Genomic DNA, 25,897 nt, shown 5'->3' with positions numbered 1-25,897 from the left:
GGATTTTGTAGTATTTTAAACCCTGAATACTATCAGACATACCTGATTTTGTTTTAGAGGTATGCTATGCCTTTATTAAAAAAAAAAAAACACACGTGACTAGGCTCATTTTTATATGTTTTATTGAGATATAACTCATACAACTTACAATTAACCCATTTAAAATGTACAATTCAATGATTTTAAGTATATTTACAGATATGTACAATGATCAATGTAGTCAATTTTAGAAGATTTTCATCACCTCACAAAGTGTACCTATTTACTATCATTCCCTATTACTCCATCCAGCCCAGCACTAAACAATGGCTAATCTACTTTTTGTTTCTATTAATTTGCCTATTTTGGACATTTCATGTACATAGAATCACATAATATGTGACGTGCTGTGACTATCATTCACTTAGCACAGTGATTTCAAGGTTCATCTGTGTTGTAACATGTTGAACTTCATATTTCATTCCTGTTTACTGCTGTATAGTACTCCATTGTATGAATATACCACATTTAAAAATCCACTTATCAGTTGATGGACATTTTGGGTGTTTCCAAATTTGGCTATTATGCTGCTATAAACATTCATGTACAAATTTTTGTGTGGACATATGTTTTTATCTCTTTTGCATATGTATCTAGCAGAATTGCTGGGCATATGGTAACTATGTTTATAACAACTTTAAGGACTGCCAAAGAGTATTCCAAAGTGGATGCACCATTTTACATTCTCAGCAGCAGTATATGGGGGTTCCAATTTCTCCATATGCTTGGCAACACTTGTGACCTGACTTTTGGATTATAGTCATCCTAGTAGGTGAAATAGTATCTTACTATGGTTTGGATTTGTGTTTCCTGATATATAAGTATGTCAAGTACCTTTTCCTGTGCTTATTGGTCATTTGTATATCTTTTTTGAATAAATGGAGTATCATTTTAATTGGATTATTTTTATTTTTTGAATTATAAGATTTCTTTATACATTCTAGATATAAGCCCCCTATGAGATATTTGGTTTGCTAATACTTTATCCCCATTCTGGGGTTTGTCTTTCCACTTTGTTAACTGTGTTCTGTGTAGCCTAAAAAAATTGAATTTTGATGTGGTTCAATTTACTTATTATTTGCTCTTGTTGCTTGTGTTAGTTTAGTGTCATATCTAAGAATCAACAGTCAAATCCATGGTCATGAAGGCATATCCCTATGTTTTCTTCTAATATTTCTATAATTTTAACCTCTACATTTAATTTTTGATGTATTTTATATTAATTTTGTATATGATGTTAGCTAAGGATCTAACCTCATTTTTTTGCATGTGGCTATCCAGTTGTCCCAGTACCATTTTTGAATAGACTCTCCTGAATTGTCTTGTTACTCTTCTCAAAATCAGTTAACCTTAGATGTATGGGTTTATTTCTGTAATCTCACTTCTGTTTCATTGATCTATCTATGTCAGCCCCACACTGTCTAGATTACTGTTGCTTTGTAGTAAGTTCAGAAAATGAGGAGTATGAATCTTCCTACTTTGTTCATTTTTTCAAATCTGCTTTGGTTCTTCTGTGTCCTTTAAAATTCCAGACAAATTTTTGGGTCAGGTATTCATTTCTTCAAAAAAAGGCTTTTCAGATTTGATAGAGATTAAAGTGAGTATGTCATTCTCTTTGGAAAATATTGCCATCTTAACAATGTTGAATTTTCTCAACATGTTTCCCACTTATTTAAATCTTTAATTTCTTTCAAAATTTTTTTCAGAATATAATTTAGGGTATAAGTTTTGCATTCACTTTTTAAAATTTATTCCTAAGTACTATATTCCTTTTGATACTATTGTGTGGAATTGTTTTCCTAATTTCATTTCCAGATTGTTCATTGGAAATGTATAGAAAAAGAATTGGTTTTTATATTTTTATCTTCCATCCTTCAATCTTGCTGAACTCATTTATTAGTTCTAATAGATTTTTAGTGGATTCCTTAGGATTTTCTACGTAAAAGAGTATGCCATCTGTAAATAAAAATAGCTTTACCACTTCCTTTCCAATCTAAATGTCTTTTATTCATTTTTTTCTTGCCTAATTGCCTTGGCCTCCAGTACAATGTAAACTAGAAGTGGCAAGAACAGACATCTTTGTTCTAGTTCTCACCTTAAAGGGAACACATCCAGCTTTTCATCCTTAAGTATGATGTTGGCTATAGGTTTTTCATATTTTCTCTTCATAAGGTTAGTAAGTCAATTTCTATTCCTAGTTTAAGAGTTTTTATTATAAAAGTATGTTGGACTTTATCAATTTTTTTTCTATATCAGTTGATATGGCCATGTGGTTTTTACATTTTCTTCTATTGATATTGGTGTATTACATTACTTGATTTTTGAATATTAAGCCAACCTTGCATTCCTGGGATAAACTTTAATTGGTCAGAGTATATTTCTCTTTATATGTTGCTGGATTCAGTTTGCTAGTATTTTGTTAAGAATTGTTATACCAAGAAAGTATATTGATTTTCAGTTTTTCTTATGATGTCTTTGTCTGGTTTTGGATCAGGGTAATACCTCTCAGAATGAGTTGGGAAGTATTCCTTCCACTTCTTTTTTTTTTTTTTTTTTTTTTTTGGAAGATTCTGTAAGACTTGGTATTAATCCCTCTTTAAGTAGAATTCACCGGTGAAGCTATCTGGGTCTGGGTACACATAAAGTTTGTGGATAGTTTTTAAATTACTAATTCAATTTGTTATTACAGGCCTATTCAGATTGTCTATTTTCTTAAGTCATTTTCTTCTCAGTAGTTTGTGTCTTTCTATTGAATAGATTCTAGCTCTTCTAGTTATGTCAATGCTCATCAGTAAATACAAGCTAGTATTTTAATGCAGTTGGATTTTAGGTGTCTATGTTTCATATTTTAATGAATAAAATACACGTGTAAAAATCATCAACTTGAAGCCACAATGTTGGAGAATAAACTTATTGTGTAATCAAAGGTAAGCTGAAGTAGTTTGGTCTCCTCATCTCTATTTCTAACTCTAGTACTAACAAGTCAAAATGTATCAGTTAGTAAAACAATTTTCTGGATCTGAGTTTTCTTATTTGTATGAGGATGATGGTTGGGGTAAGTGATCTCTATGGTGACTTCTTACCTAAAAATTCTATTATTTTGTGAAACATGAGTGAATGAGAAAGAAATGTGAAGTGAAAGGAATATAATTTGAGAGTCATAGCACAATAAACAATTTGAAAAAACCTAGATACAAATATAAACTTATGATAAAATTAAATAATGAGATTCATGTTCTTATGATACATAATAAATAAGTGATTTCACTGATAACTGATAATTGTTCTGTTTGAAACCAAATCACTTCAAAATAAAATTAAAAGTCCACTGTCTGTCTTTTCTTAAAATGTTTGATATACAAATTATGAATATCCATTCATGGGGTGTTATATGATAGTCCCTCTGAGTTAATTAAATAATTTGTTAACATGAGTCATTCTTAAAAATACACAAATAAAAGTAAAGCAAGTTGCAAAAGGTACATGTACTTGAAATACATTTATATAAATTAATACACAGAGAAGTACTATAAAATGAGGATTATAATTACATACACTTCAGAATTATAGTTCTGTATGGAGAAGGGAAGGTAGAAGCAATAGGGCAGGTAGACCATGAACTTAATATATCTAAAATTTTCTTTTTTAAAATATATAAAACAAAAGTGTTAATATTTCAATATTGAATAAATTTGAATGGCACTATTTATGCACTTAATGTTGTATTTCTTATAGTCTCTTGTGTATCTGAACTATTTCATAGTATTAAAAAAAATTATGTAAATTTTATATGAAACACTTCTAAAGTATGTATGTAATGTATATATAGAAAAAAATACCTAAACTCACGAAAATAAATATTTACTTTCTCATGTAACTGCTGATAATTTTTATTATGGGATAGTCATAATACTCACCATTTGATGCTGTAAAATCAATAGCCACTGTGAAATTGATTTGCGTTCTAAAATTAAGTAAATAAGAATCATTAATAATTGAATAATGTCATAAAAAGGAGTTTGATTTCCATTTGTGTTCTATTTTTTACATCAGTAAACTTTTTAATGTTATTACTAGCAACTATGTTATAGCACACACTGTAAAATCAATAGGCATTTTTATAAGCTAAGAACTTGGCAAAATACATTTACAATCATATCACTGTAAAATACAAAATAAAGTGTCAGGTATAAAAACAGCTCCTAGTTGAGAGCAAAATAGCTAAGTGAGGGGCTCATAATAAAGAAATCAAACTGCAAATAATTATTTGCCAGTGTCCAATGAGAACATTTAGTATTCATTTGCTTTCAGAACTATTCTGTAGTCAATGTGAAATTTTTATGCCCTCAAAAGTAAGGCATAGCTAAAATCATGTCTAATAATATCATTCTTTAAACTAATTCTTTCCAACAATCCTGAAAACACGGGATTTTCTTTTGCTTTCTTCAGAACTATTTTAGAAGTATTTTAGATACTGATCTATCCCTTAGTGCTCAGAGCATTACTGTGTATATGTGTGTATTTATAGACATAGATAAATATTTATATAGATGAAATTGGTTATAGAAACTTAAAATTTTCAGCACATGGTAGTTGCCTCAAATTGTTTTACTGGGTTAGCATTTGTTTTTCTTTTCTTCCTGATAGAAACCAAAGAAGTGGCATTCACATTAAAAATTCACTCTTTTGGATACACCTTTGACTCTTTCTGTATGTAATTCCACTTCTTTCTCACCAAAGAAGGCATTAAAAACAAATAAGTGACAAGGATGTGATTACTGGGATAACCTGCTATCATGACTAATTTACAAAATAATTTTAACTGAAAAAGTAAATCATTTGAAAACATATGTACTTTAGACTATTTTTAATAACAAATTACTTTTGACCCACTGTACAACTGACTTAACACTTCAAAGTTTGAGCTGTTGTTTAAATGGTGGTGGTGGTGATAATGATGATGGTGGTGATGATGATAATGGTGATGGTGGTGATGGGTACTATAGTACTGGGTTCCTTGTAGTTCTCTTACTATAAACTATAGTAATATTTCCTTCTTTCTCTAAAAATTCAGCCTGAAAAATCCTTAATATTATCCAGGTGTTGAAACACGTTCACTTTTTTCCCCCTAAAGAATAAACAACCTTTTGTGCTTTACATTAATAAAAACTAATAAAGATTCTCTTTATAGCTATATGGTAATTTTCTTCCTTAGAGCAGAAATTAGGTTTATAGGCTAAGAATATAGGCTAATTTGGAGCATAACACATTTAACACATAAAACTTTTAGAAAAAGAAATCAGTGAAACATTTGGGAGAATATTTTGAGATAATAAACCCCTCTGAGGGATTGAAAAGAACAGTCACCATCAGCACATTGCTTTGTCATTTTAAGCCTAAACACATTCAAACTTGCCTCTCAACCATTACTTAGGTAATGAAACAATTTCAGGGAATGACTTACCCTCCCTTAATATAGTCAAGGAATGAAACTTCTGTTTCTACTAAGAAAGAAAGTAAGGTGACCTGAAAGAAAGAAAAGAATAACAAGGCAGAATTACCTGCTAGTGCTAATGGCAATCCCAAACAGACTTTTTTCTAACAGAAGAAAAAGCATATTGCCTAGCATTTTGAAAATCAATTAAAATATTCCTCCTTATTAAAATTTCCTAGGACTCATTGTTCTTACATTTAAAATTATCAGAAGAAAAGGGATCAAAAAATAAAGTGACTTACATGACCAGTTTACTTCCTTTGAAGAACAACATAAAAATTATCTACAAGGGCATTATGTTACTTCCAATTTTAGATACAAAGGAAATTGAAAGAAAGTTGGAAAACGGTTACAACTAAAAAATCAAAATCAGTGAGCTAAACTGCATAGAAAGAAATGTGTGGTTTTGTCCTGGTATTGTAATGAGGCCATCCAGTATTGTAATGTCTTGCTTTGTAAAAACCTTTAAAGGAAAACTTGGGCGGAACTTGTATTTGCTTCTACCAAGGAGACGTACATTTTAGGATTAAAATTCTCAGTATATTTTTTATCGAAATGGGATGGTTTCGATTTTTAACAATTTTAAAATAAACTTTCATCTTTGCACTTTCCTGTACTGATTTAGTCCAACATTTCCACAGACTTGTAAATTTTAAAGCACTGTAAACAAATACTTTCACATCTCATAAAACAAGTCTTAGTTACATGTATAAAGAATGTAGTATTTCTTAATACAACTTAAACTTTTTCAGGTCTGCTTGATTCTCTCTAGGTTGTTCACTGAATGAAGAATTCGTAACAACTTCATCTTCCCTCAAAGGCCATTCAACCCCTAGGACAGTATGTAGGCTGCTAGGTCGCCACCTCCTATAAGATATTCTCCATTTCAACCATTCCCACAGCAAGTTATTTTTTTTTTAAATATATACCTTCATATTAAAAATCCTAAGTGAAACAGTTCAGTTTTTAGTTGCTTCTAATTGATAGAAAATATATATTTTTATTCACTTATTTGAATCTTTAATGAATAACATAAAATTTGACTTACTGTTCCTGAATTAATGTACTTCTTCTTTTTCCCTTTCTTTTTGGGATTTATCACCTTAAAAAGCAGATAAAACAATTATAGTATCAGGTTTTATACTCAAATATTTAAAAAATGTGTAGTCCAACCTGGTGCCTTCAATTCTTATGTATTCATTCACTTACAAATATCTTTAATATGACTCCTAAGTAGTCAACCAGCCAAAACTTCTCTGCAAAAACTGGAAACAACCTGAATGTCCATCGACAGATGACTGGATAAATAAACTGTGGCATATTTATATAATGGAATACCACTCAGCCATAAAAATAGTAAAATAATGCCATTTGCTGCAAAATGGATGGACCTGGAGATTGTCATTTTATGTAAAGCCAGAAAGAGAAAGAAAAATACCATATGATATCACTCATATATGGAATCTAAAAAAAAAATAGACAAATGAACTTATTTACAGAACAGAAACAGACTCTCAGACATTGAAAGCAAACTTATGGTTACCAGGGGGCAAAGAGGGTAGGAAGGGGTAAATTGGGAGTTCAAGATTTGCAGGTACTATAAATAAAATAGGTAAATAGTAAATTTATACTGTATAGCACAGAGAACTGTATTTAATATCTTATAGTAACTTATAATGAAAAAATATAAAAATATATTGTATGTATATGTATGACAAGCATTGTACTGTACATCAGAAATGGATACATTATAAACTGATTATACTTCAATTAGAAAAAAAAAAAAAGAAGTTACTAGTGATAATCTTCTTTAAAAAAAAGTCTCTTTTCAGTAACATTCTTCTCAATCACTTTATGCATTGACTACCCTATCATATGCATCTTCTTGATGTGAGAGAGACTTTTAATAGTCAAGGTCCCAAATAATAGTGATTGCTTTGTATAAAAACTAGAGTTTTTCTAATAAATAAAATATACCCAAGAGACATAAGTTTTTATTAGATTAAATACACTAACAGAGCAAATCACCCAAATATGGGAATACTTAAGGGCTCCACTTACTGCTTAATAATGGCAGTAATTTCCATTAGACAGGGACCTAGTGGGAGCCACACCCGACCACAAACCTAGTAATATGCTGACTGACTGAGGACCCAGTTGTGCACTCTGAAAAGGAAACTTGGCCCAGGACCACTCTACTGAAGCCAGTCTCATCCACCCACGTAATCCACACTCACCTGAGCCTCTGGTAACAAGCCCACCTACTGCAGACCCCACTGTAGACCTAGTAACAGCCTCAAAACTAGCCCCAAATCAGCACAACTAAAATTCTGGAGGAAGTCCTATCAGCCCAGAATTGCCAGGAGAAGGGCTTTACCTGCCAAACCCGTCTGTAAAGCAGGAGGAGGCTTTGAAAAGATCAGGCATATTGCTGGAGAGCCAGAAGGCCAAGTGCAGGACTGTGTGCATGGCCAGGAAAGACCTTGAGGAAGCCCTCATATCTTTCATCTGTGGCTGACTTTGAGTCTTTATTTAAACAGCAAGGAAAAGCCAGGGTAGAATTTTACACCTGGAGCATATAAGAAGCGTACCAATGTACATAAATCTCTTATCAAATCTTGTGTTGACCACTAGTTAACCAAGCACAGACCCACACAGCAAAGAAAACAGACTTTCCAGAATTACTCCAAGAAAGTCACTACCCACAGCAACAACAAACCCCGGGAAAGCAGGGGATCTGTTATCCCATGTTACTATACTTTAAAAAATTTCCAGCATTCAACAACCACCAAAAATACAAAGCATGCATAAAAAGACAAAAGCATGGCCAATACATAGGGGGAAAAAAAGCAATCAATAGTAACTGTCTTTGGGAACTTGTAGATATGGGATTTATTTAATAAATTCTTTAAATCATCTATTATAATTATGTTTAAAGAACTAAGGAGGCTAGGTATAAAGAAATAAGGTATGAAACAATGTCTTACCAAATAGAAAAATCAATAAGCAGATCAAAATTAAAAAAAAAAGAACCAAATAGAAATTACCAACTTAAAAAGAACAGTAACAAATGAAAAATTTGCTAGAGGGGTTTAATAGAACATTTGGGCTGGCAGAAGAAATAATCAGTGATCTTGAAGATTGGTCAACTGAGATTTTCTAGTTTAAGAAACAAAAAAGAAAAATAAAGAAAAAAAAATGAACAGAGCCTAAGAGACCTGTGGTATATAATCCCGCATTACAACATATAAATACTGAGAGTACCAAAAATAAATGGGAGAGAGAAAAGGGCAGAAAGAATATGTGAAGGAATAATGGCTGAAAATTTCCAAGGCTGCCTCAACAAAACTGAACCCCTTACATGTGTGCGGAAAATGACGTTTCCAATGAATTGGACCAAAAGCTTGCTGTCCACAGAAATTCTAAAACTACTTATACATAATACATAATGGTCTCCCAGATTTTCTTCAGACTGATCTCTTGTATTGAGAATATGAATAATAAGAACACATTTATATTTGAAGTTATGGCACAAATATCCAGGCTGAGTATTTAATAAGGAATAATTGTTACTAAGTTTCTTTGTCATCTCATCAAATGGAATACTGATTATCTCATTAAGCAAGCATTGTTGGATAAGAGAGCTCCATAGAGAAGACACTGTAAGAGCTAAGGAAACTCAAAATAATTGATCTCTGGAGGATTATGTGGTGACTTGGCAGTGAATTAGTTCTAAGCACAAGGAGGACTAGTATGCATGTCTCATTCCTCCTCAGCCTTGAGAGTGTGGAGAGAAAACAGGCATCTATGTAAGTGCAACCTGTCTTCCTTTCATTGTCTGTTCTGAGCTTTAATATTCTGTCCTCAAAAGACTCAGATAGAAAAAGTGATCCATTATGCTTAACTTTGTCTTTCCCTGGGAAGCTTTCTTGGGATGAGTTTGCTGGCCCCTACCCTCCCAATAATATTTCGTAGTCTGCTAAGTATACTATTATATATAGCACCTATCAAGATACTTTAAATATATTTCATGTGTTTGTCTCTCCCATTAGACAGTGAATTTTTCATTCAGCTCTATATCCCCAGAGACTAATACAATGTATGGAATAAATATTTTATTTATAAATTAATAAATGAATGCACAGAATACAGCTGCTTTAGCCTAGTAAGAAGGTGACTGACAGAAGGAGATTCGTCCACTCTTAAAAGAGGTCAATTTTAGTGTTAGTTTCATTATTGACTAAATGCTGAGATATCCTCCTTGACTATCAATGTACATCAAATTTAAAAATGACAGAGAATGTACAGATGATATAGCTCAAGCATTAACAGTGCTAAAACATACCATATGCTTAACACATCCCTGGTAGTTAACTGGCAAAGGTAGTTTTAAGGCAGAAATAACTACTGTGTTTGCTTTAGTAACTTGGATTTCTCTAGTGACTGAATTATACTTTCTCATTCCCTTCAGTCTTCATCTAAACAACAGTTAAGATGCTCTAACACACCAAGCAAAAAACAGCTTGTTATGTAACATCATGCTGACACAACTAAAATGCATATTTTTCTCTTTTTATTAAAAAGGGATTGAGCAGGAGGTTGGTAGGGAGGCAAAACATAAACGCTGAAGCTCAAGAAAAAATAAACTTGCATCCACATTGAATATTTTTAAAGTAAGAAAATATTTCATAAGCAAGAATTTTTAAATCACTCAAAATAGATTCAAAAGACCATGTGACTTGAAGAGAAATACTATCATTTAATCTCAGAAAACAATCTGCTCAATAAATTTAAGATTCTAACATATACTAGCACTTAGTTAACTTTTGGCAATTATCCTTTGCAAAAATCTATACTTTAAAAGCATAAATTGGGGAGGGTATAGCTCAGGGGTAGAGTGTGTGCCTAGAATGCACAAGGTCCTGGGTTCAATCCCCAGTTCCTCCATTAAAATAAATAAATAAACTTAATTACCTTCCCCCAAAAGAAACAAACAAAAACAATAAACAAATAAAAATTAAAAACATAAATTTACTTATTTCAGAGGAAAATAATAAAATTCCTCTTACCTCATACACGTTGAATTGTGACTGCCCTCTAGAAAGTTCCCTATAGCTTGTTGTAAATTCTCCAATGAAATCATGACTAAAATTAAGGGGAAAAATAGAGAGTATTAGCTTTCATACATTTGTTAATTATATTTTAAAACTTTTCAGAAATGTATAGTTTAATCATGAAAAAAAATGCCTGATATTATTATGAACATAATAACATAATTTAAGATGACACATAATTTCATTGTTCTTTAATCCAAAATTATGTATACTCAAAACCACATTTTGTTAGTATTCAAATAATATTGTTATCCCACAAATGTTAATATTTCAAATAGATGTATTAGTTTTAATAACTCATATCTCAAAAGTATTTTATCTTCTATGCTTTCCAAATTATTATTAATTAGGATAAAAGTTTAAGGCACTCAAAAACTTATTATTATCCATATCAATAATCACAAATCAAAGTCTTCAAGTTTTCCTATGACCAGAATGTAATAGGACACTATTTTTAAAAGGGTACCAGACATTCCTATGGATGATAGTCACCAAGCCTTATAATAATAATTTAAAAGTACATTGCTAATACCAAACATGGTTATTCTGAATTTCTTCATCTTAAAGCAATCATCACTGTCTTCTCAGAAGGCAGAACTTCTCAATTTAGGTGGGGAAGGGTAAGGACTGAGAAATAATTTTCATTATGAAATTCTTATCACTGATTACTGAGGCTGACTTATGCAACTGTAAAACACATGTTATGCATTCAGCAGTTTAGAGGGGACTTGTGTTCCACTACTCTGCACTAATTCAATGGCCAACGCTAGGATGTACACATACACTGCTGAGAAATAAAAATGAAATGCTGGTATTTGGTGCCATGGTGAAATGTGATACATCAGGGGAGGAAGATAAAGCTTGTAAGAGCTGAAGTACTATAACAGTCATACAGAATGTCATCGCTATTTGTATCATAGAGTTTCAGTTTGGCCCATTTGCTTTGCAAGTACAAGGTGTTCATTACAATAAAAATGGGTATCTTCCCCAGGCTCCAGGTGGGTTTATGCTTAACTGTGAGTCCCTAAAATCCATACATCTTCCACAGACCTGATGACCAGTTACAAGCAACAAATGGTGGCTAGCCAACCAAACTACTGATTTCTAAAGCTGGGATTTCAAAGAAAAAACTAGCTGCCATCAATTTTAGTAGAGTTTTTTGCAATATAATTTTTTTTAAATTAAGATACAACTCATTTTAGGTATTCAGCCTCCCAGTTCTCTCTTATCTTAAAGACCTTGTGCACATATGACAGTAATCTTTACAGAGCATTCCTCTATTTACCCCAGGGTCACCTTGACCTCTACTAAATTTAACTTTCAGAAGCAGATCCGCACACATGAAAATGGGAAAAGGAAAGAGAACTGAAGACTGTGATAAATACAGTTGTATTTGTGAATCCAAACCCCAGCACTCACTCTTTCAAGTTACACAGGGAAAATGACTAAACAATACTTTGTGCTACCTATTTTTTAAATAAGTAAAACAATTCTCTTTGATCTTGAGAAGTAAAAGCTTACAACCACAGTATCTTTCACAGAAATTTAAAAAACTCTTGAGTTATGAAGATTCTGTCTAGAATCTATCCTGCATTGCTATTTATGTTTCAGATATCATTAAGTCACCGAGAAAACGTTCTATGAAAGCCCATCAAACACAATTTTGATATTGGTGAGTGTGGACAAGCCTTGTGTGTAACGAGCGCGCACCAAACTAGTGACGGGGACCTAATATGGAAGCCTTAGGAGTGACTCAATCATTTAAGCCCTCATGGCAGTTTTCTGACTGTGTAAATCCTACCCGTTTGGTTAATTAAAAAAAAAAAAGTTTTTTAATTCAATGTTTAGCTCTTATTTTTAACACTAAATTCCTGCCACTTGATACTAAGCAAAAATGTGGTCTAGAAAAGTAATATTTACTGGTTTCAATTACTTAACTGAGTAACTACTCAATTACATCTCAAGAACATGTGATACATCCATCTGGATAAAGCCTGCCCAGCAGAGTGACAAATCTGGACTGAAGTGCAATGGTCAGGTTTACTGAACTGCACAATAACGTGCCCGTGTTGAAGTCATGGCGGAACTTTCTAAGAAGCCATTCTTGGACAGTTAGTTTAGTTCTGTTTTGTTCTTGTTGAATTTGTTGCTCTACAGAGTTGAGTGATTAACAACGGCGTACAATTTCTTTGGTCTCCATGCTAGGAATCTGTGCTGCTCATTTGTATTTCCTATTCTGAAAAGACCCTGTTTATCATGAAATGGAGATATTGCCCTCTGAGGCTGGTTATTTGGGAGCTTAAGCCAAATCTGTGACCCATCTCTAGCAGGGTATGTCTTCACGATGTGTTGTCCTCTGCAAACTTTTAGGATATTTCACTCTTATTTCCCCTGTGCTTCAATTTCCTCACACAGTTTAGTTCGCTATGTCTTATTATATGCTTTCCTATAAGCTTTCTTGGATCCTTTTCAGAACAGGACAAAACATACGTAAGTAAAAGAATGAATAAATACTTATCCCTCCTTCTGAATCTTGTTCAAGATGATTATTTTGAATAAAACAGTTTGCATGTCATACAAATGCAATGTTATCCTTGGGTGGCAGGGAAGAAAATGTATTAAGTGAGTCACAAATTACATTTTAGGCTCCAAGATAACATTTTTGTGAGATAAAGAAAACACATCATTGTAGCTATTCCAATCCAGAGAAATGAATCATCAAGAAGTGAGGATTTGTCTAAAAATAATAATAATAATAATGACATAAATGAACTACTTATTATTTATAACTAAGATGACTGGTTTCTTGAATACGTGTAAGCACATTTGACTGTCCCATATGACTGGATTACCGCATTCTGTTGATTCTTATTTTGTGGTTGGCTTTATTCCTTTGATAACTATCTAAGTTTAAAAAGCTAAAGCTCTAATCTGTTCTTAGAAACAATAATCAGTACATACATGTAAACTAAAAAAATGCAGTGTACTGTATATATGTACTTACATGCAATATAATGTGTCTGTGCAGTGAAACTGTAAAAATTCTACCTAATAAAACTGAAAAACGAAAGAAAGTTTACTAGAAAACAAACAAAAAAAAGAAGTGAGGATTTGTCAAAAGATCATAAACATAAGGCAGTGAGTGGTAACAGCGATAAAATAGCCAAGTCTAGATAAAAAGTGCTTTGTCTCAAGAATACATCTGAAGAATCTGGGTGGACAAGTGAATAAATCCTCACATCAGTTTTGTTACGATCCCTTGAAATGCATGGAAATTTTTGTGGTTTTCTTTTGTAACCTGTTGTTCTTCAAATACTATATATTAAATTACAGACAAGGACTTCAAAGAAATTATTGAAGGTGGTTTTCACTGATTTACCCTTATAATTATCTTTTTCCCCTATCATTAACTACTGCTAGATTCTACTAAGATTAAAAGAAAATTAATTCACTTTAACATTTTTATCTGTTCATGATTGTCAGTACTATAATATTAAAACAATTCTCACTATACAGAGAAATATGATGGAAAGTACCTTGATAATAAATCACAACCAACAATTTCCTTGTAAATCAATAATACTGTTTTGGTATTTCCTTTAAGTTTAATTGTAATTAAAATAATTATTCTATGTTATAAGTTTCAAGCATTCTGACTGCATTTACAAAGTAAAGTTTATTTATTCCAGGATGGTTGATCTGATCTGTGTCTGTTTACAGCTCTAATTTTTTCCCCCAAATTTTTATAATTGATACATGCTATTTAAAATCAGAGGAAATAAACATATTGAGAGTAAGTTTATTAATATTATAGGTAGTAATTTGGGTCAAAAATACCTTGAGTAAAGTGACTAACTTTTTGAATAAAATCTGAATATTATGATAATTTCTATCCTCTATTAATAGTGGAAAATGGGTATTATGTATATTCACACTTACATCTGAAACCTGTAGGATATTACTTACTTGACAATCATGTCCATCCTCCCCTACTTTTGACATCTTTTCCTGTATCTCTGATCTTTTAATCTACTGTTCAGCTATTTTCTCCTCTAAGAAATCTTTCCTGCTGTATGCCCTTCCCCTCTGCTTTCAAAAAAACCCAACTGTATCATCACACTTCCTACACTGTATAATATTTATTGTTTATATATCTCCCATCTTAGCTTTTATAATATACTTGAAGGTAAGGAAAATGATCAATTCATCTCAGTATTCTCAGCACCTACTTCAGTGCCTGGTAACCAGTGGGCATTACCGAAAGATTAATATCCTAGTCATGCTGTAATTTTACCTTGCCAGTCATATTCACAATTTTGCCTCATACGAATTATACTTAATCCAAAAGCATGGAACAAGTGCCAAATATATTAGCCGTTGCTACTCTATTTCCTTGAAACAACTCTGAGGGTTGTGCCGACAGCTGTTATTTTCCCACAGAAATGCACCCACCTAATTACAGCAAAGACATAGAGAAAAGAGAGAGAGACGATTGCCTTTTCTTGGCACTTCCAATGACCTTCCTAAAGGCCACCCTGCCTTGGGCACAATGGATGATGCTTCTTTTCCTTGTAGTCATGACACTAATTTTGCACCTGTGTACAAATGGCAAATACGTACTGAGTCTATCTCACCACTTTTTCTATCATCACGCTGTTTTAAGTCAGTCAGTCACTTTGAGGTCCTTATGTCTTCACCTAAAAATTGGAGGCAGTGCCTATTTACTGTTTCGAAAATAAACCCAGATAATTCATTTGAATTCTTCCTGTGAAAGGTGTTTAATTCCTTATAAAAGGCATTACTAAAATACATTTTTTCCCCGATTATTAGGAATATGACTTTAGACATCCATGTAGTTTTAAAGAAGCTTTAAGCAAAATAAGGCCTGTGAAGATGTGATAGGCTTATGAATTGATATTTTGGAGTTACACATACATCCGTGGCTTGTTCCAGTCTGGTGTAAGAATGCTTAATTCATTAGGCATACCACTCCTTTGGAGTATACCAGAGTGTGATGTTTCAGGTGTGCATTAAATGATGTATCAAATGATGATCTGTGAACAAAACTGTACATTAAAGATAATGTCTGTAACTGGGATGCTGAAAAGACATCAGCACAAAAATTGGCATGATTTTTCCGATAGGAACAACAGCCCCAGATATTGTCTCCTCCATCTTTATTTCAACCTAATGATTTCCACATTCCTCTATCTTGTCTAATGCATTCCAGTCCTAGCAAGCAGAGCAAGATTTTGAAAACAGCAAGAAAATGAGCAGTCGCAGAAATGATAAATGCTTGTAATTGAAATGTTGTTATGGTGACCTTAATTCAATGGATAGGTTGCAAACATTTTTACTGTTTAAACCTGTATCTGTAGAAGAGCAGCAGTGTTTTTCTAGAGGTGACTGAGACCAAGGCACTAATTTCATAATTCAAGTAAAATACACCGAGGTACTTGTGATCTCCCATGATCCCCACAAAAAGTCTTTATAAGTACAGAAAACAACATACCAGCTGTCCTGATTTTGCTTCCCCCCCCACCCCATTTTTCTTCTAGTCAAAGTTTTTGACTTGGACACAACTTTTCAGCATCTAGGAATGTTTTTACTAATTTATGCCAGCCTTCACTGATTCTTAAAGAAAGCAGTTGTATTTTTAAATTTCAACAAATCAAGTCTTTTTCTCCTTCTAACTTCCTCAAATCCTGATGGAGAACATAGTTTCCTTTAAAAAGTCCAGAAATATGGCTTCTAAATATTCCTAGATTATGAGTTGGTCTGTATTTAAATCTACAGAGCTATCATGACTCTTAAATAAATGCCCCAGTAAACACAGATTATAAGCACATCCTCACAGAAGTAGTTTTTCTTCATAAAGTCTTAATTTATGTTTTTACTGGTAGAAATTATTATACATACATATATATATAAATGTATACGATTAGAAGTGATCATTTATCTCCAGTTTTGTTGAAATTTTAAGTAATTTCAGAAGGGTCGTGCTTTCTTTGCTCCGTCTGTAGATTACAACACTTCTGATCCTCCAAGAAGCAAACAGATACAATCACTCTTAAATATGAACAATTCAGCAGGCAAAATAGGCTAATTTGATCAGTCCTACTCGTATCTGTTCCTTGATCTATTTCTAATACAGACAGAATTTTTAAAAGATATAAATACCATATATATTAAGTCTTATTTTCTTTTTGAATATAAATATATATAAAATTCTATATAATATAGAATATTATACCTACATAATCATACATTTCAGTAAGTCTATATTTCACCTATTATTACTTAATACTTTAACTTTTCACTTATATTTTAATCTACACAAAGATTGACAAACTACATTTTCTAAGATAAAGACAACCTTTTTAACGTGGTTTAGAAATAGCAAATGATACATACTATAATAAAGGAAATATTCTAGATGATGATTTATCATATTTAAGCCAAAACTGAATGCCTAAACAGCTATTCCAATTAAAAAAATACATGGCATACACTTATTTTAAAAGTGTATTTATGATGTCAGATTATTTAAATTGCATGTGTATCTATTAGACATAACGTAAATTTTAGCTATAAAGTCTAGCTTTTTAAATATAATTAACAATTAATTTCTTTTCTATTGCCTCTAATAAGCTTAATGCACCAAAATACTATCAAGCAAAATCTCCTCATTCAAATTAAAATTTGCCTAATCAAATAAAAAGTCTATCATATCTAAGGCCAAAAATTCTTTATATAAAATAACTTTGATCTAGCAATAGTTTCACAAATGTAATTTAATCCATTATAAGGTAGGATGGAGTTTCCTTAGCTATACAGAGTCTTTGGATATTTTTCTAGGATTACATGAATTAGAAAGTTAATGAAGTAGTGTCTAAAGTTAAAATCTTCTCCAACTTCTGGATTTTTAAACATTTATGTTTATTCATACCACATACTTTTCCTCTATAATTTCAAAGTGATTGAATTCTGATTTTTAGCCTGAACACTGATCTCTAGAAATGAAAGTCTGTGTGATTCAGTATCCTGTTTCTAAAATTTAAATTATCAATGAGTGTTATTATTTTCAGACTAATGAGAATTAATAAGAATAATCAGTACTACTATAATAAAAAAAGCAAAACAAAAGAAGAAATAGAATCAACATAAGATAATAATAAATTTAATATTGGCCAAAGGATCAAAATTAAAAAGGAATAGGATATTAAATCTCTATTCTTGTCTCTTGTTCTTTCTTTGTCATTGGTTTACAGCCAAATAATTGCAATTCAAAATAATCTCTTCCTTTCAAACATATTAATAACAGATACTTTCATTCAAAACTTTAAAAAAAAGCACATATACACTAGTCACCAGAACGTTCAATTCACAGTTTAAAAAATTTTTATTTTAGCTATGCATCATATGCTTTTATAAATTGTTTGTTTATATACTGGTATAGTTTTGGGATAGTGCTCATAAATTAGTACTTATTTATAGATTGCTTATTCACTCATATTTGCCTGAGTTCTATCTGCTCATCTAGCTAGATTTGCTATTATATTGCTAGCTTTGTTTATTCTCTGTAACCGTTAACTAACATTGTATGTCTTTAAGAGACAATAACATCATCTTAACTTGTCTTGCTTTCTCACAGTGATTAAGACAGGAACATAGGGAAGGGGAGGGTATAGCTCAAGCGGTAGAGTGCATGCTTATCACGCATGAGGTCCTGGGTTCAATTCCCAGTACCTCCTCTAAAAATAAATAAGTAAATAAGCCTAATTACACCCCCCTCCCCCACCAAAAAAAAAGACTGGAACACAGGGGACCCTAACACCTCTCTAACCAAGGTGCACATTTTAATAGGAAAACAGAAGGGAAAAAGTGTGACAGGAGTAATTCTGTCTGTCTCATGCACACACATGCGCACACACACACACACGCACACACACACACATACAACTCCCAGCGTGAAATGCACACTACAATCCACTAATAGGGTTAGAGGGTTAGGGATCTTCTCAAAGGTGAACATTCCCTTCTTTGCCTCTGGCATATCTTCTCCATTCTATGTGCAGGGACACCTTTTCCTATAGTCCTGCCAGAGTTGCCCACAGACATCGTAAGTGTTCTAGTTCCCTTGCCATCCTTACTTGTGGAGCCGGCTACCAATTTCCATGCTCTCTCTGGCCACCAGTCTCCATACTGTCCATTATCTTCCTGACAGACTGAGGGACTCCAAAAAAGGCAACAGGGACCAACTGCAAATGGTAAGTCACAAAGAGGAAAAGATTCAAGTAAATTCGCTATTGAAATTCTTTCAAACCTATGGGGGAAAATGCATTTTGGAGAGTTTGCTTTGATCAGTGCCAAGGTTTTAGATTTAATAGACTTACCAGCTTAAAAAAAAAAAAGTGTGTTTACTTAGTACAAAACTATGAATTATTGATCTTGTAGCTTTTAGTTAACATGTATAAACAATTAAGAAAATCAAGTCATACAAACTGTCAAGTCTTACAAACTGCCTAGATTATTCATCTCAAATAAAACCAAGTAATTCACAAAATTTATTTTTACTTTGTGCTATGTAAATCAGGCATTGTTAGTAAAAAATGTACATGTTATGAATTTAAAAGATAATCATCCCACTTTGGCAAAATTTCACATTTAAAGCTGACAAGAGTTTACTATAATCCTTGACATAGATTTTATGTGGTAGCTCATAACGTGCAGATTTGAAAGAATTTCAGCCATAGAGAGTTGTGTGCTTATTTTTATATTAAAATATTTTGAATTAATAGAAAATAATTACTACCATTCATGATTTATAGGACATTTTTGAAAACCTGTCATTACTCTTTCCACTCCTCTCAATGAATATTATATTCTTACATTACTTATGGAGAAACAAACTTTTTAGGTATTTTGAGAGGCTTTAGTAATTACATGTTTTTGATCGGTATAACTTTGATGATAATGGTTTTAATAATGAAAAAATCTTCAAAGTATTAAAATATGGAAATAACACACTTCATAATAGTTGTTTTGTTAGAAGCTTGAGTAAATTAATATATATTTTACCTATTGAGGCTCCAGGAGACTATGAAGCAAAATTTAGAATACCCAAGTTTCCAAGAGATACATATATCTAAGATATTAATCAACACTAAAAGTAGTGAGTGAGTTAGGATTGAGGCTGCTTAGATGGGGAGCACCTATTTGTAAAAGTTCTTCTTCTTTAATAATAAGCATAGTAGAAAGTTTGTCCTTAAAACCCATCCTAAGTATCTGTGAATTTCCTAGTGGAAGTAAAAGAAATATCTATCTGTCCATACAACCCAATAAAAATAATATTTGTCTACTGATTCAAACCTTTGGGTTCTCTCTGGGTGAGTCATTAGGTTTCCTGGCAAAATTTTTTCACCCCTCAAAAATCACAGAATACATTTTCTTGTTCACTTCAAAAAAAAGTTGAGTTGATTAACTTCAGTTGTTCTGAACAGAATACCAGAATTTGTTCTGGGTTCTTGGAAGAAAGGTACTATCTTAGAAAATGCCCATAAATGCAGTTCTAGTTTCAATATATGTTAAAATTAATTTGTGAGGTTAAAATATAAATTTATAATATACAGGTTCCATTGGCTTGTTTGTTTATAAACTATGCTCTAATATATACAAATATATTAGCATTTAATCTAAAGTACATATATGGTCGACTCTATATATTAAGTATCTTATTCCATACATTGAGGAAAAATAACAAAGTACTGTTTAGAGAGCAATAACTTCAAATGGGCATTGTTAACGTGTGAAGATTTAAATATAAGAATTATCTTTCTGTAGATCTAAATAAACATTCCCATTGTGAATTCACTTTATTTTTATTTATTTATTTTTTGAATTCACTTTAAACGTAAGTCATCGGGGAAAACAGCACATTAGAAAATTCTTCTCTTGTTTGTATGTTTATTCTGTTCTATGTATAAAATTACAAGTTGCGGCCAAAAAAATATAAATTAACAAGTATTGTATCTCTGCTCCTGAGTCATAATCACAGAATAATACTAGTAAGCCAAGCAACCTAAGTAGCATAAAACATAAATATTCATGTACTTTCATATGTTTATAAAGTTTTATTTCAAGTGTTTATCAATCTCAAGATTTGGTTTATGGAAAAGGTTGCTAATAATTCTACAATACCACTTAACACAGCATATACAATTGCAATTAGTGCATGCCATTTGTATTATAAATATATGTATAGTTAACTTGAAAGCTTTAAATTCACGATCTGGATTATTTTGACTTCCTTAGAAACATTATATAATACATATTAATTATAGGAGAAATTGTAATACAAAACCAGTCTAGTTCTTTTTAAGGACCTTATTTGCTAGTCAGATTATAGGTTACTGAGTACTCCCTCTAACTGAAACTTAATGCCAAACAATTACGTTTATAATCAGTTTAAATATACACACAGAATAAATAAGAAAAATCCAAAAGAATAGCTTATTCACAGATATTCTTTGATTGTGTCAAATTCAGTGGAATGCCAAAGATGTAAATTTTATGTGGTGTTAGCATAATATTAAAATGTTGCTAATTTTTATTAACAATAAATCTTAATGTGGACTAAAATATCTGGTTTAAACTATAATGCAGAAATAACTTTAAATATTATGAAATACTGTACATACAAAAGAAAGTTGTGCAGTCCATTTCTAATGAAATCGATTAATTGAAGCAATTACTTAGATAATACAAATATATAATTACCTGTATATTTTAAATAAAAACTATTTTGAAATTTTTATTTTGCATCTTCAACTTGCATGTAGGATGCAAATTAGAGATTATGAGACCAAAAACTACGCACCCAAGCAGGTTGAAAATAAGAATATCATAACTGAACATGTGTTTAAATTCAAAAATAGAGTACAAATGCTTGATAGAGGAGAGCAGCAAAGCAAACTTTAGGATATAAAATATCATTTAGGGAGCTCAGCACCATCGTCTGGTTAAAACATTTTAAAAATAAATGTATAATACAAAGCTCTCAAATATACTTGAATATTTACCAAAGCTAAATTTTCACCGGCAGTGGCAACATTGTGTCTTCATTTCCCTTCATATCAGTGACTATAAAATTTTCCTTTTAAATGTGATTTGACTATAACAGGAGTAAATGGCTAAAATACTATTTTTGTCTTGTTTTAACTCTCTCTGGTTATGTCTGCTATAGTTACCATCAAATGCTAAAAGAACGTGTATTTCAAAGGAGAGATTCTGGACTTCTGAATACCATGTTCCATTTTTCCTCTATTAAGATGATGGGAAATCAAAGTGGCGCTTAGAAAGGCAGTTGTCAGAGGAATAAAGAGTAGTTTGTTTTGAAAGCTATGACTACTTAACAGTCATATAAAATGGGCAATTCATTTCCACAATCTGAGCCTTAATTTTCACATTCTACAAAGGGCAAAGAACAATCATAGTATTCCTCATGGGTTTTTTTGTTTGTTTGCTTGTTTTTAGAATTGAGAGGGAATGTGTAGAATTGCTTGGAATATTAAATTAAATTTAACACTTTTATAATGAATAATTATGAAATTGGATTATCAAACTATTCTATAACAGCAAATTATATAACAAAAAAACACACCACAGTACTCTTTCCCATTCAAATTCTGTCTCTCTCTCTCTCTCTCCTATCTCTCTTTCTGACTAGCCAGTTTCAATGGAATATTAAAATTATTACAAAGTAAATATATTTGGCAAATTCATGTCTGTTGTGAACTTCTCACTTGCTAAATTTTAATAAACCATTTTCCCAGGACTTATTTATTGCTAAGCTTAGTTTTATGTGTATTTGGAACACTCACAGTTGATTGACAAATATTACAGAGCTACACAGCACATGTGTTAACATAAAATCTCAAAGTGTCTTGGTGTTTAGAATCACAGAGAAAACAGTGGGTGACCATCACATATCACTAATCAACCTACTGTATAAAGGACAAGCATTATTACTAACATCACTCACAACCAGAAGTGTCATTTAACTGGAATAACTTTATGGTCCAGCTCCACAGTAATTTCTCCCAAAACTCTCATGAAGCAATCACATATACTTGTTTTGTCTTAAATAAATTTTTTTAAGTAGAAGAGTCTCCAACTTACTCCTTTAATTTATATTCCAGTATCTAATTCTCCAGTCTCATATTTCCAATAGCCTGATACGCATCTCCAGAGTGATACATAATTTTAAAGAGAGGAATTGAGGGTGGGAAAGAAGAAAGGAAATATAATGAATGGCAAAATCTTTAGCAACACATTCCTGGGAGAGATAAAGAGAAGCGGGGTGAAACCTAGGCGGGGTGAAACCTATCTGAATCTGTTAGGGAGAGAGAGCTGAGCCATGTGTAAGAAACACAGCAGAATTACGCTGATGTCATCTGAAATACTTTCATTCCTCTGGCATGAGGTCAAAAGGAGTTTTAGTATTATCTGATTGAGACCATCAGATAATCCTGAAACTAATCAGATAATACCAAAATAGGCTTACATTTGGTGTCTCTTCATCAAAACTAAGCAAAAGCTAATATTAGAATTTTAAATTCACCACTTGGTTCCAAAACCAAGTCCATCATATCCACCTCTACCTCCACAAACTGACAAGTTAGCAACTCCCTATTTCCATCAACAATACGCATTCTTTGTCACTACATTCAGAATTTAAGAACTGTGTTTTACTTCAGTCTTCAACTAAAACTATTCAGCTGCTACAAACTCATAAGATTCCACTTATTTAAGACTGGCCCTAGTATCTCTAGCCTCACTTGACGTGGAGAACTGAAACGCTCACAAACCATGTACATAATCTTGGGCTAGAAACTTAACCTCAATACATTTATCAACAAAATTGGGTTAGTAGTCATGGATACTATGAGGATTCTTGCAAGGATCAAATGGAAAACTATGTGAAAAAGCACACACTACAATGCTCTAATCATATTCAAAACGTAATTTAGTTGTTTCTCATGGAAATGTTGTTCTAAATAGAACACTGCATTTACTGGGTTCACAATATCCCTTCTTTTAAAATTCCTACCCTCCTTTCAGATGAATCATGTATTATACTGGGTCATGAACACATCTAGGCTACTTTCACCCAGCTCTAAACTTACCCTTCTCTGAAACAGAATGGCCACGCTCTGTCTAGTATTTTTCTCCCAGGATTGTACCATTCATTCTGAAGGACCACATTCTTCTTTAATTCACGGGCTAATGGATTTTTTAATACCCCTGCAGTAACTAGTATAGTGACTGGCACTTAACAGATGCTCAGAAATTTTTGTTTGGTTTAACAGTATTGATCTTCTGTTCTGACTTCAGAAAAAAAAAAAAAGAAACAGTTTTACAACCTGAGGGGTTTTTTTTGGTTTTGGTTTTGGTTTTTTAATTTTCCTATTCCAGAGTGAGTTTCTAAAATGATTTTTCCACCCAAATCTGCATCAGCATGACCTGGAGAGTTTTTTCAAACAACAAACATTTAGGCTGCACCCCAAGCTTCTTGAAACAGAATCTGGGGAAGTGATATTTTAAGAAAAGATCTCCAGGGGATTCTCATGTAAGCTTTCAGTTGAGACCACTGTCATAAATGGTCCACAATGTGTCTGGCAATAAGAAAATTTCAATATGTTTTGATCTTGAATACAGAAAATGATCAAGGTTTTTTCTGTTTCACAGAATGGATATGTAATTTAAGGTCATCACAGAGATATGGAAAATATTCTTAAATATGAGCAAAAAGAAAGACCTTTTAAATATGGATTAAAAATCTTTGAAGATATAGATTGTTAAAACTACCTGAAGTCACAAATATATAAATCAATGTAATATTTTATCCAGTAAATTGATGGTCAAAAAAGATTACCATGAATGAAGAGAAGAGGTGAGGCTTTTTTTTGTCTTTTCTTCCTTGGAAACCTCAACATATTTCTGATACATACTATAATATAAATAAGCTGTATTTTTTCACATTATTTTATTTTTACAAAATTATAAACTGTAAGATAGGTCACAGTATACCATAAAATAACAAAAATGATAAAAACACTGCTGAGTTGCTTCGGAGTTGAATAACTGAATCTCTTCTGTACACAACTGTCAATCTCTCAAAATGCTACTAAAAACTCTGCTTTCTTTCCTCATTCTTTGGCCAAAAGAATCCTTAAAGAAGCCATTCTTCAATGTTTTGAATATAACAGAAACAGGAAGTTTTTTATTTTAAGGACAAACACTAAGGATACTTGGAGATCCTAAGATACATAGGAACTTGAGTCAAAATGATCAGCAATAAAACAGGTACTATTTCATGTTTTATGAGGAATAAAGTAACTATTAAAAGTTTCCTCTTTGTTATCGCTCAACTTTAAAACAAGATCTAGACTCCTACATAGGGGAAGTCCTACAGATTGACTTTAAATACGCTTTAGATATTTTTGTCTCATGAACTAGTAAGATAAAAGGACAAAATGTATTCATTAAATCAGTGAGAAAAAATTTAATATATAGTTACTATAAAGATGAATTGGAAACTTGGAACAAATGGGTAATCTGGGAGCCAGTCTAACTTTTGTCAGCTCATTTACGTTTAACTCTAAGCATCCACCCTTGGAATGTAAGCATTCCACTTATCTGATCTTCCCAAGATTCTCTGAAGCAACCAGATTTCCTGGATTTAATTTAGAAAATACTAGATTCTAACTCAGTAAAAAGACATCACATTGGGAGGAGGGTATAGCTCAAGTGGTAGAGCACATGCTTAGCATACACAAGGTCCTGGGTTCAATCCCCAGGACCACCTGTAAAAAAAAATAAACAAACCATATTACCTCCCCCCCACCAAAATAACAAAAAACAAAACAAAATGAATAAAAATAAAATATATATTAAAAAAGACACATTTTCTATTGACAGCTAATCAAATTACTATTACTAATATTTGTAGCTACTGCCAAAGATTTTCTAGATAGACTCCTTTGTTATGTATCCTCCATTGTGCATCTGTCTCAGAGGTAAATTCTCTGCTTGTTGACTTAATCACCTCTCAACCCCACAGATAAACAGGTATGGATTGGATTAGGAATTGAGCTATCTAGAAACATTGTAGAAGTAGAGTTGGTATGTCAAATTTACTTTTTATAATGTTGATATTTCTAGACCTTCAGTTGATATCTTTTCTTAA

General features: G+C 32.1%; 1 protein-coding gene and 2 non-coding genes across 6 annotated transcripts in view; 2 read left to right on the top strand and 1 right to left on the bottom strand.

Annotated features, from left to right (window-relative positions):
• The window catches only part of CPNE8 (copine 8), a 185,781-nt gene that overhangs the window by 50,715 nt on the left and 109,169 nt on the right, over positions 1 to 25,897 (bottom strand). For 3 of the 4 annotated variants that reach the window (XM_032493309.1, XM_032493310.1, XM_006184230.3), the window contains exons 11-14: positions 10,603 to 10,678; positions 6,582 to 6,635; positions 5,504 to 5,565; positions 3,957 to 4,003 (exon numbers count right to left, since the gene is read on the bottom strand). In XM_032493309.1, the coding sequence (XP_032349200.1) occupies positions 3,957 to 4,003; positions 5,504 to 5,565; positions 6,582 to 6,635; positions 10,603 to 10,678 (239 nt within the window). Of the gene's footprint in view, positions 1 to 3,956; positions 4,004 to 5,503; positions 5,566 to 6,581; positions 6,636 to 10,602; positions 10,679 to 18,800; positions 18,909 to 25,897 lie in introns of all 4 variants that reach the window. The other variant, XM_032493311.1, reaches the window with a different exon arrangement.
• Positions 10,409 to 10,480, top strand: TRNAS-AGA. The gene has a single exon. It is a non-coding gene; the product is annotated as a tRNA-Ser (tRNA).
• On the top strand, positions 18,329 to 18,401 carry TRNAD-AUC. Its single transcript has one exon. It is a non-coding gene; the product is annotated as a tRNA-Asp (tRNA).

This window comes from Camelus ferus, chromosome 12 (assembly GCF_009834535.1).
Source record: "Camelus ferus isolate YT-003-E chromosome 12, BCGSAC_Cfer_1.0, whole genome shotgun sequence".
NCBI lineage: Eukaryota > Metazoa > Chordata > Mammalia > Artiodactyla > Camelidae > Camelus > Camelus ferus.
This window is presented reverse-complemented; position numbering and strand designations above follow the sequence as displayed.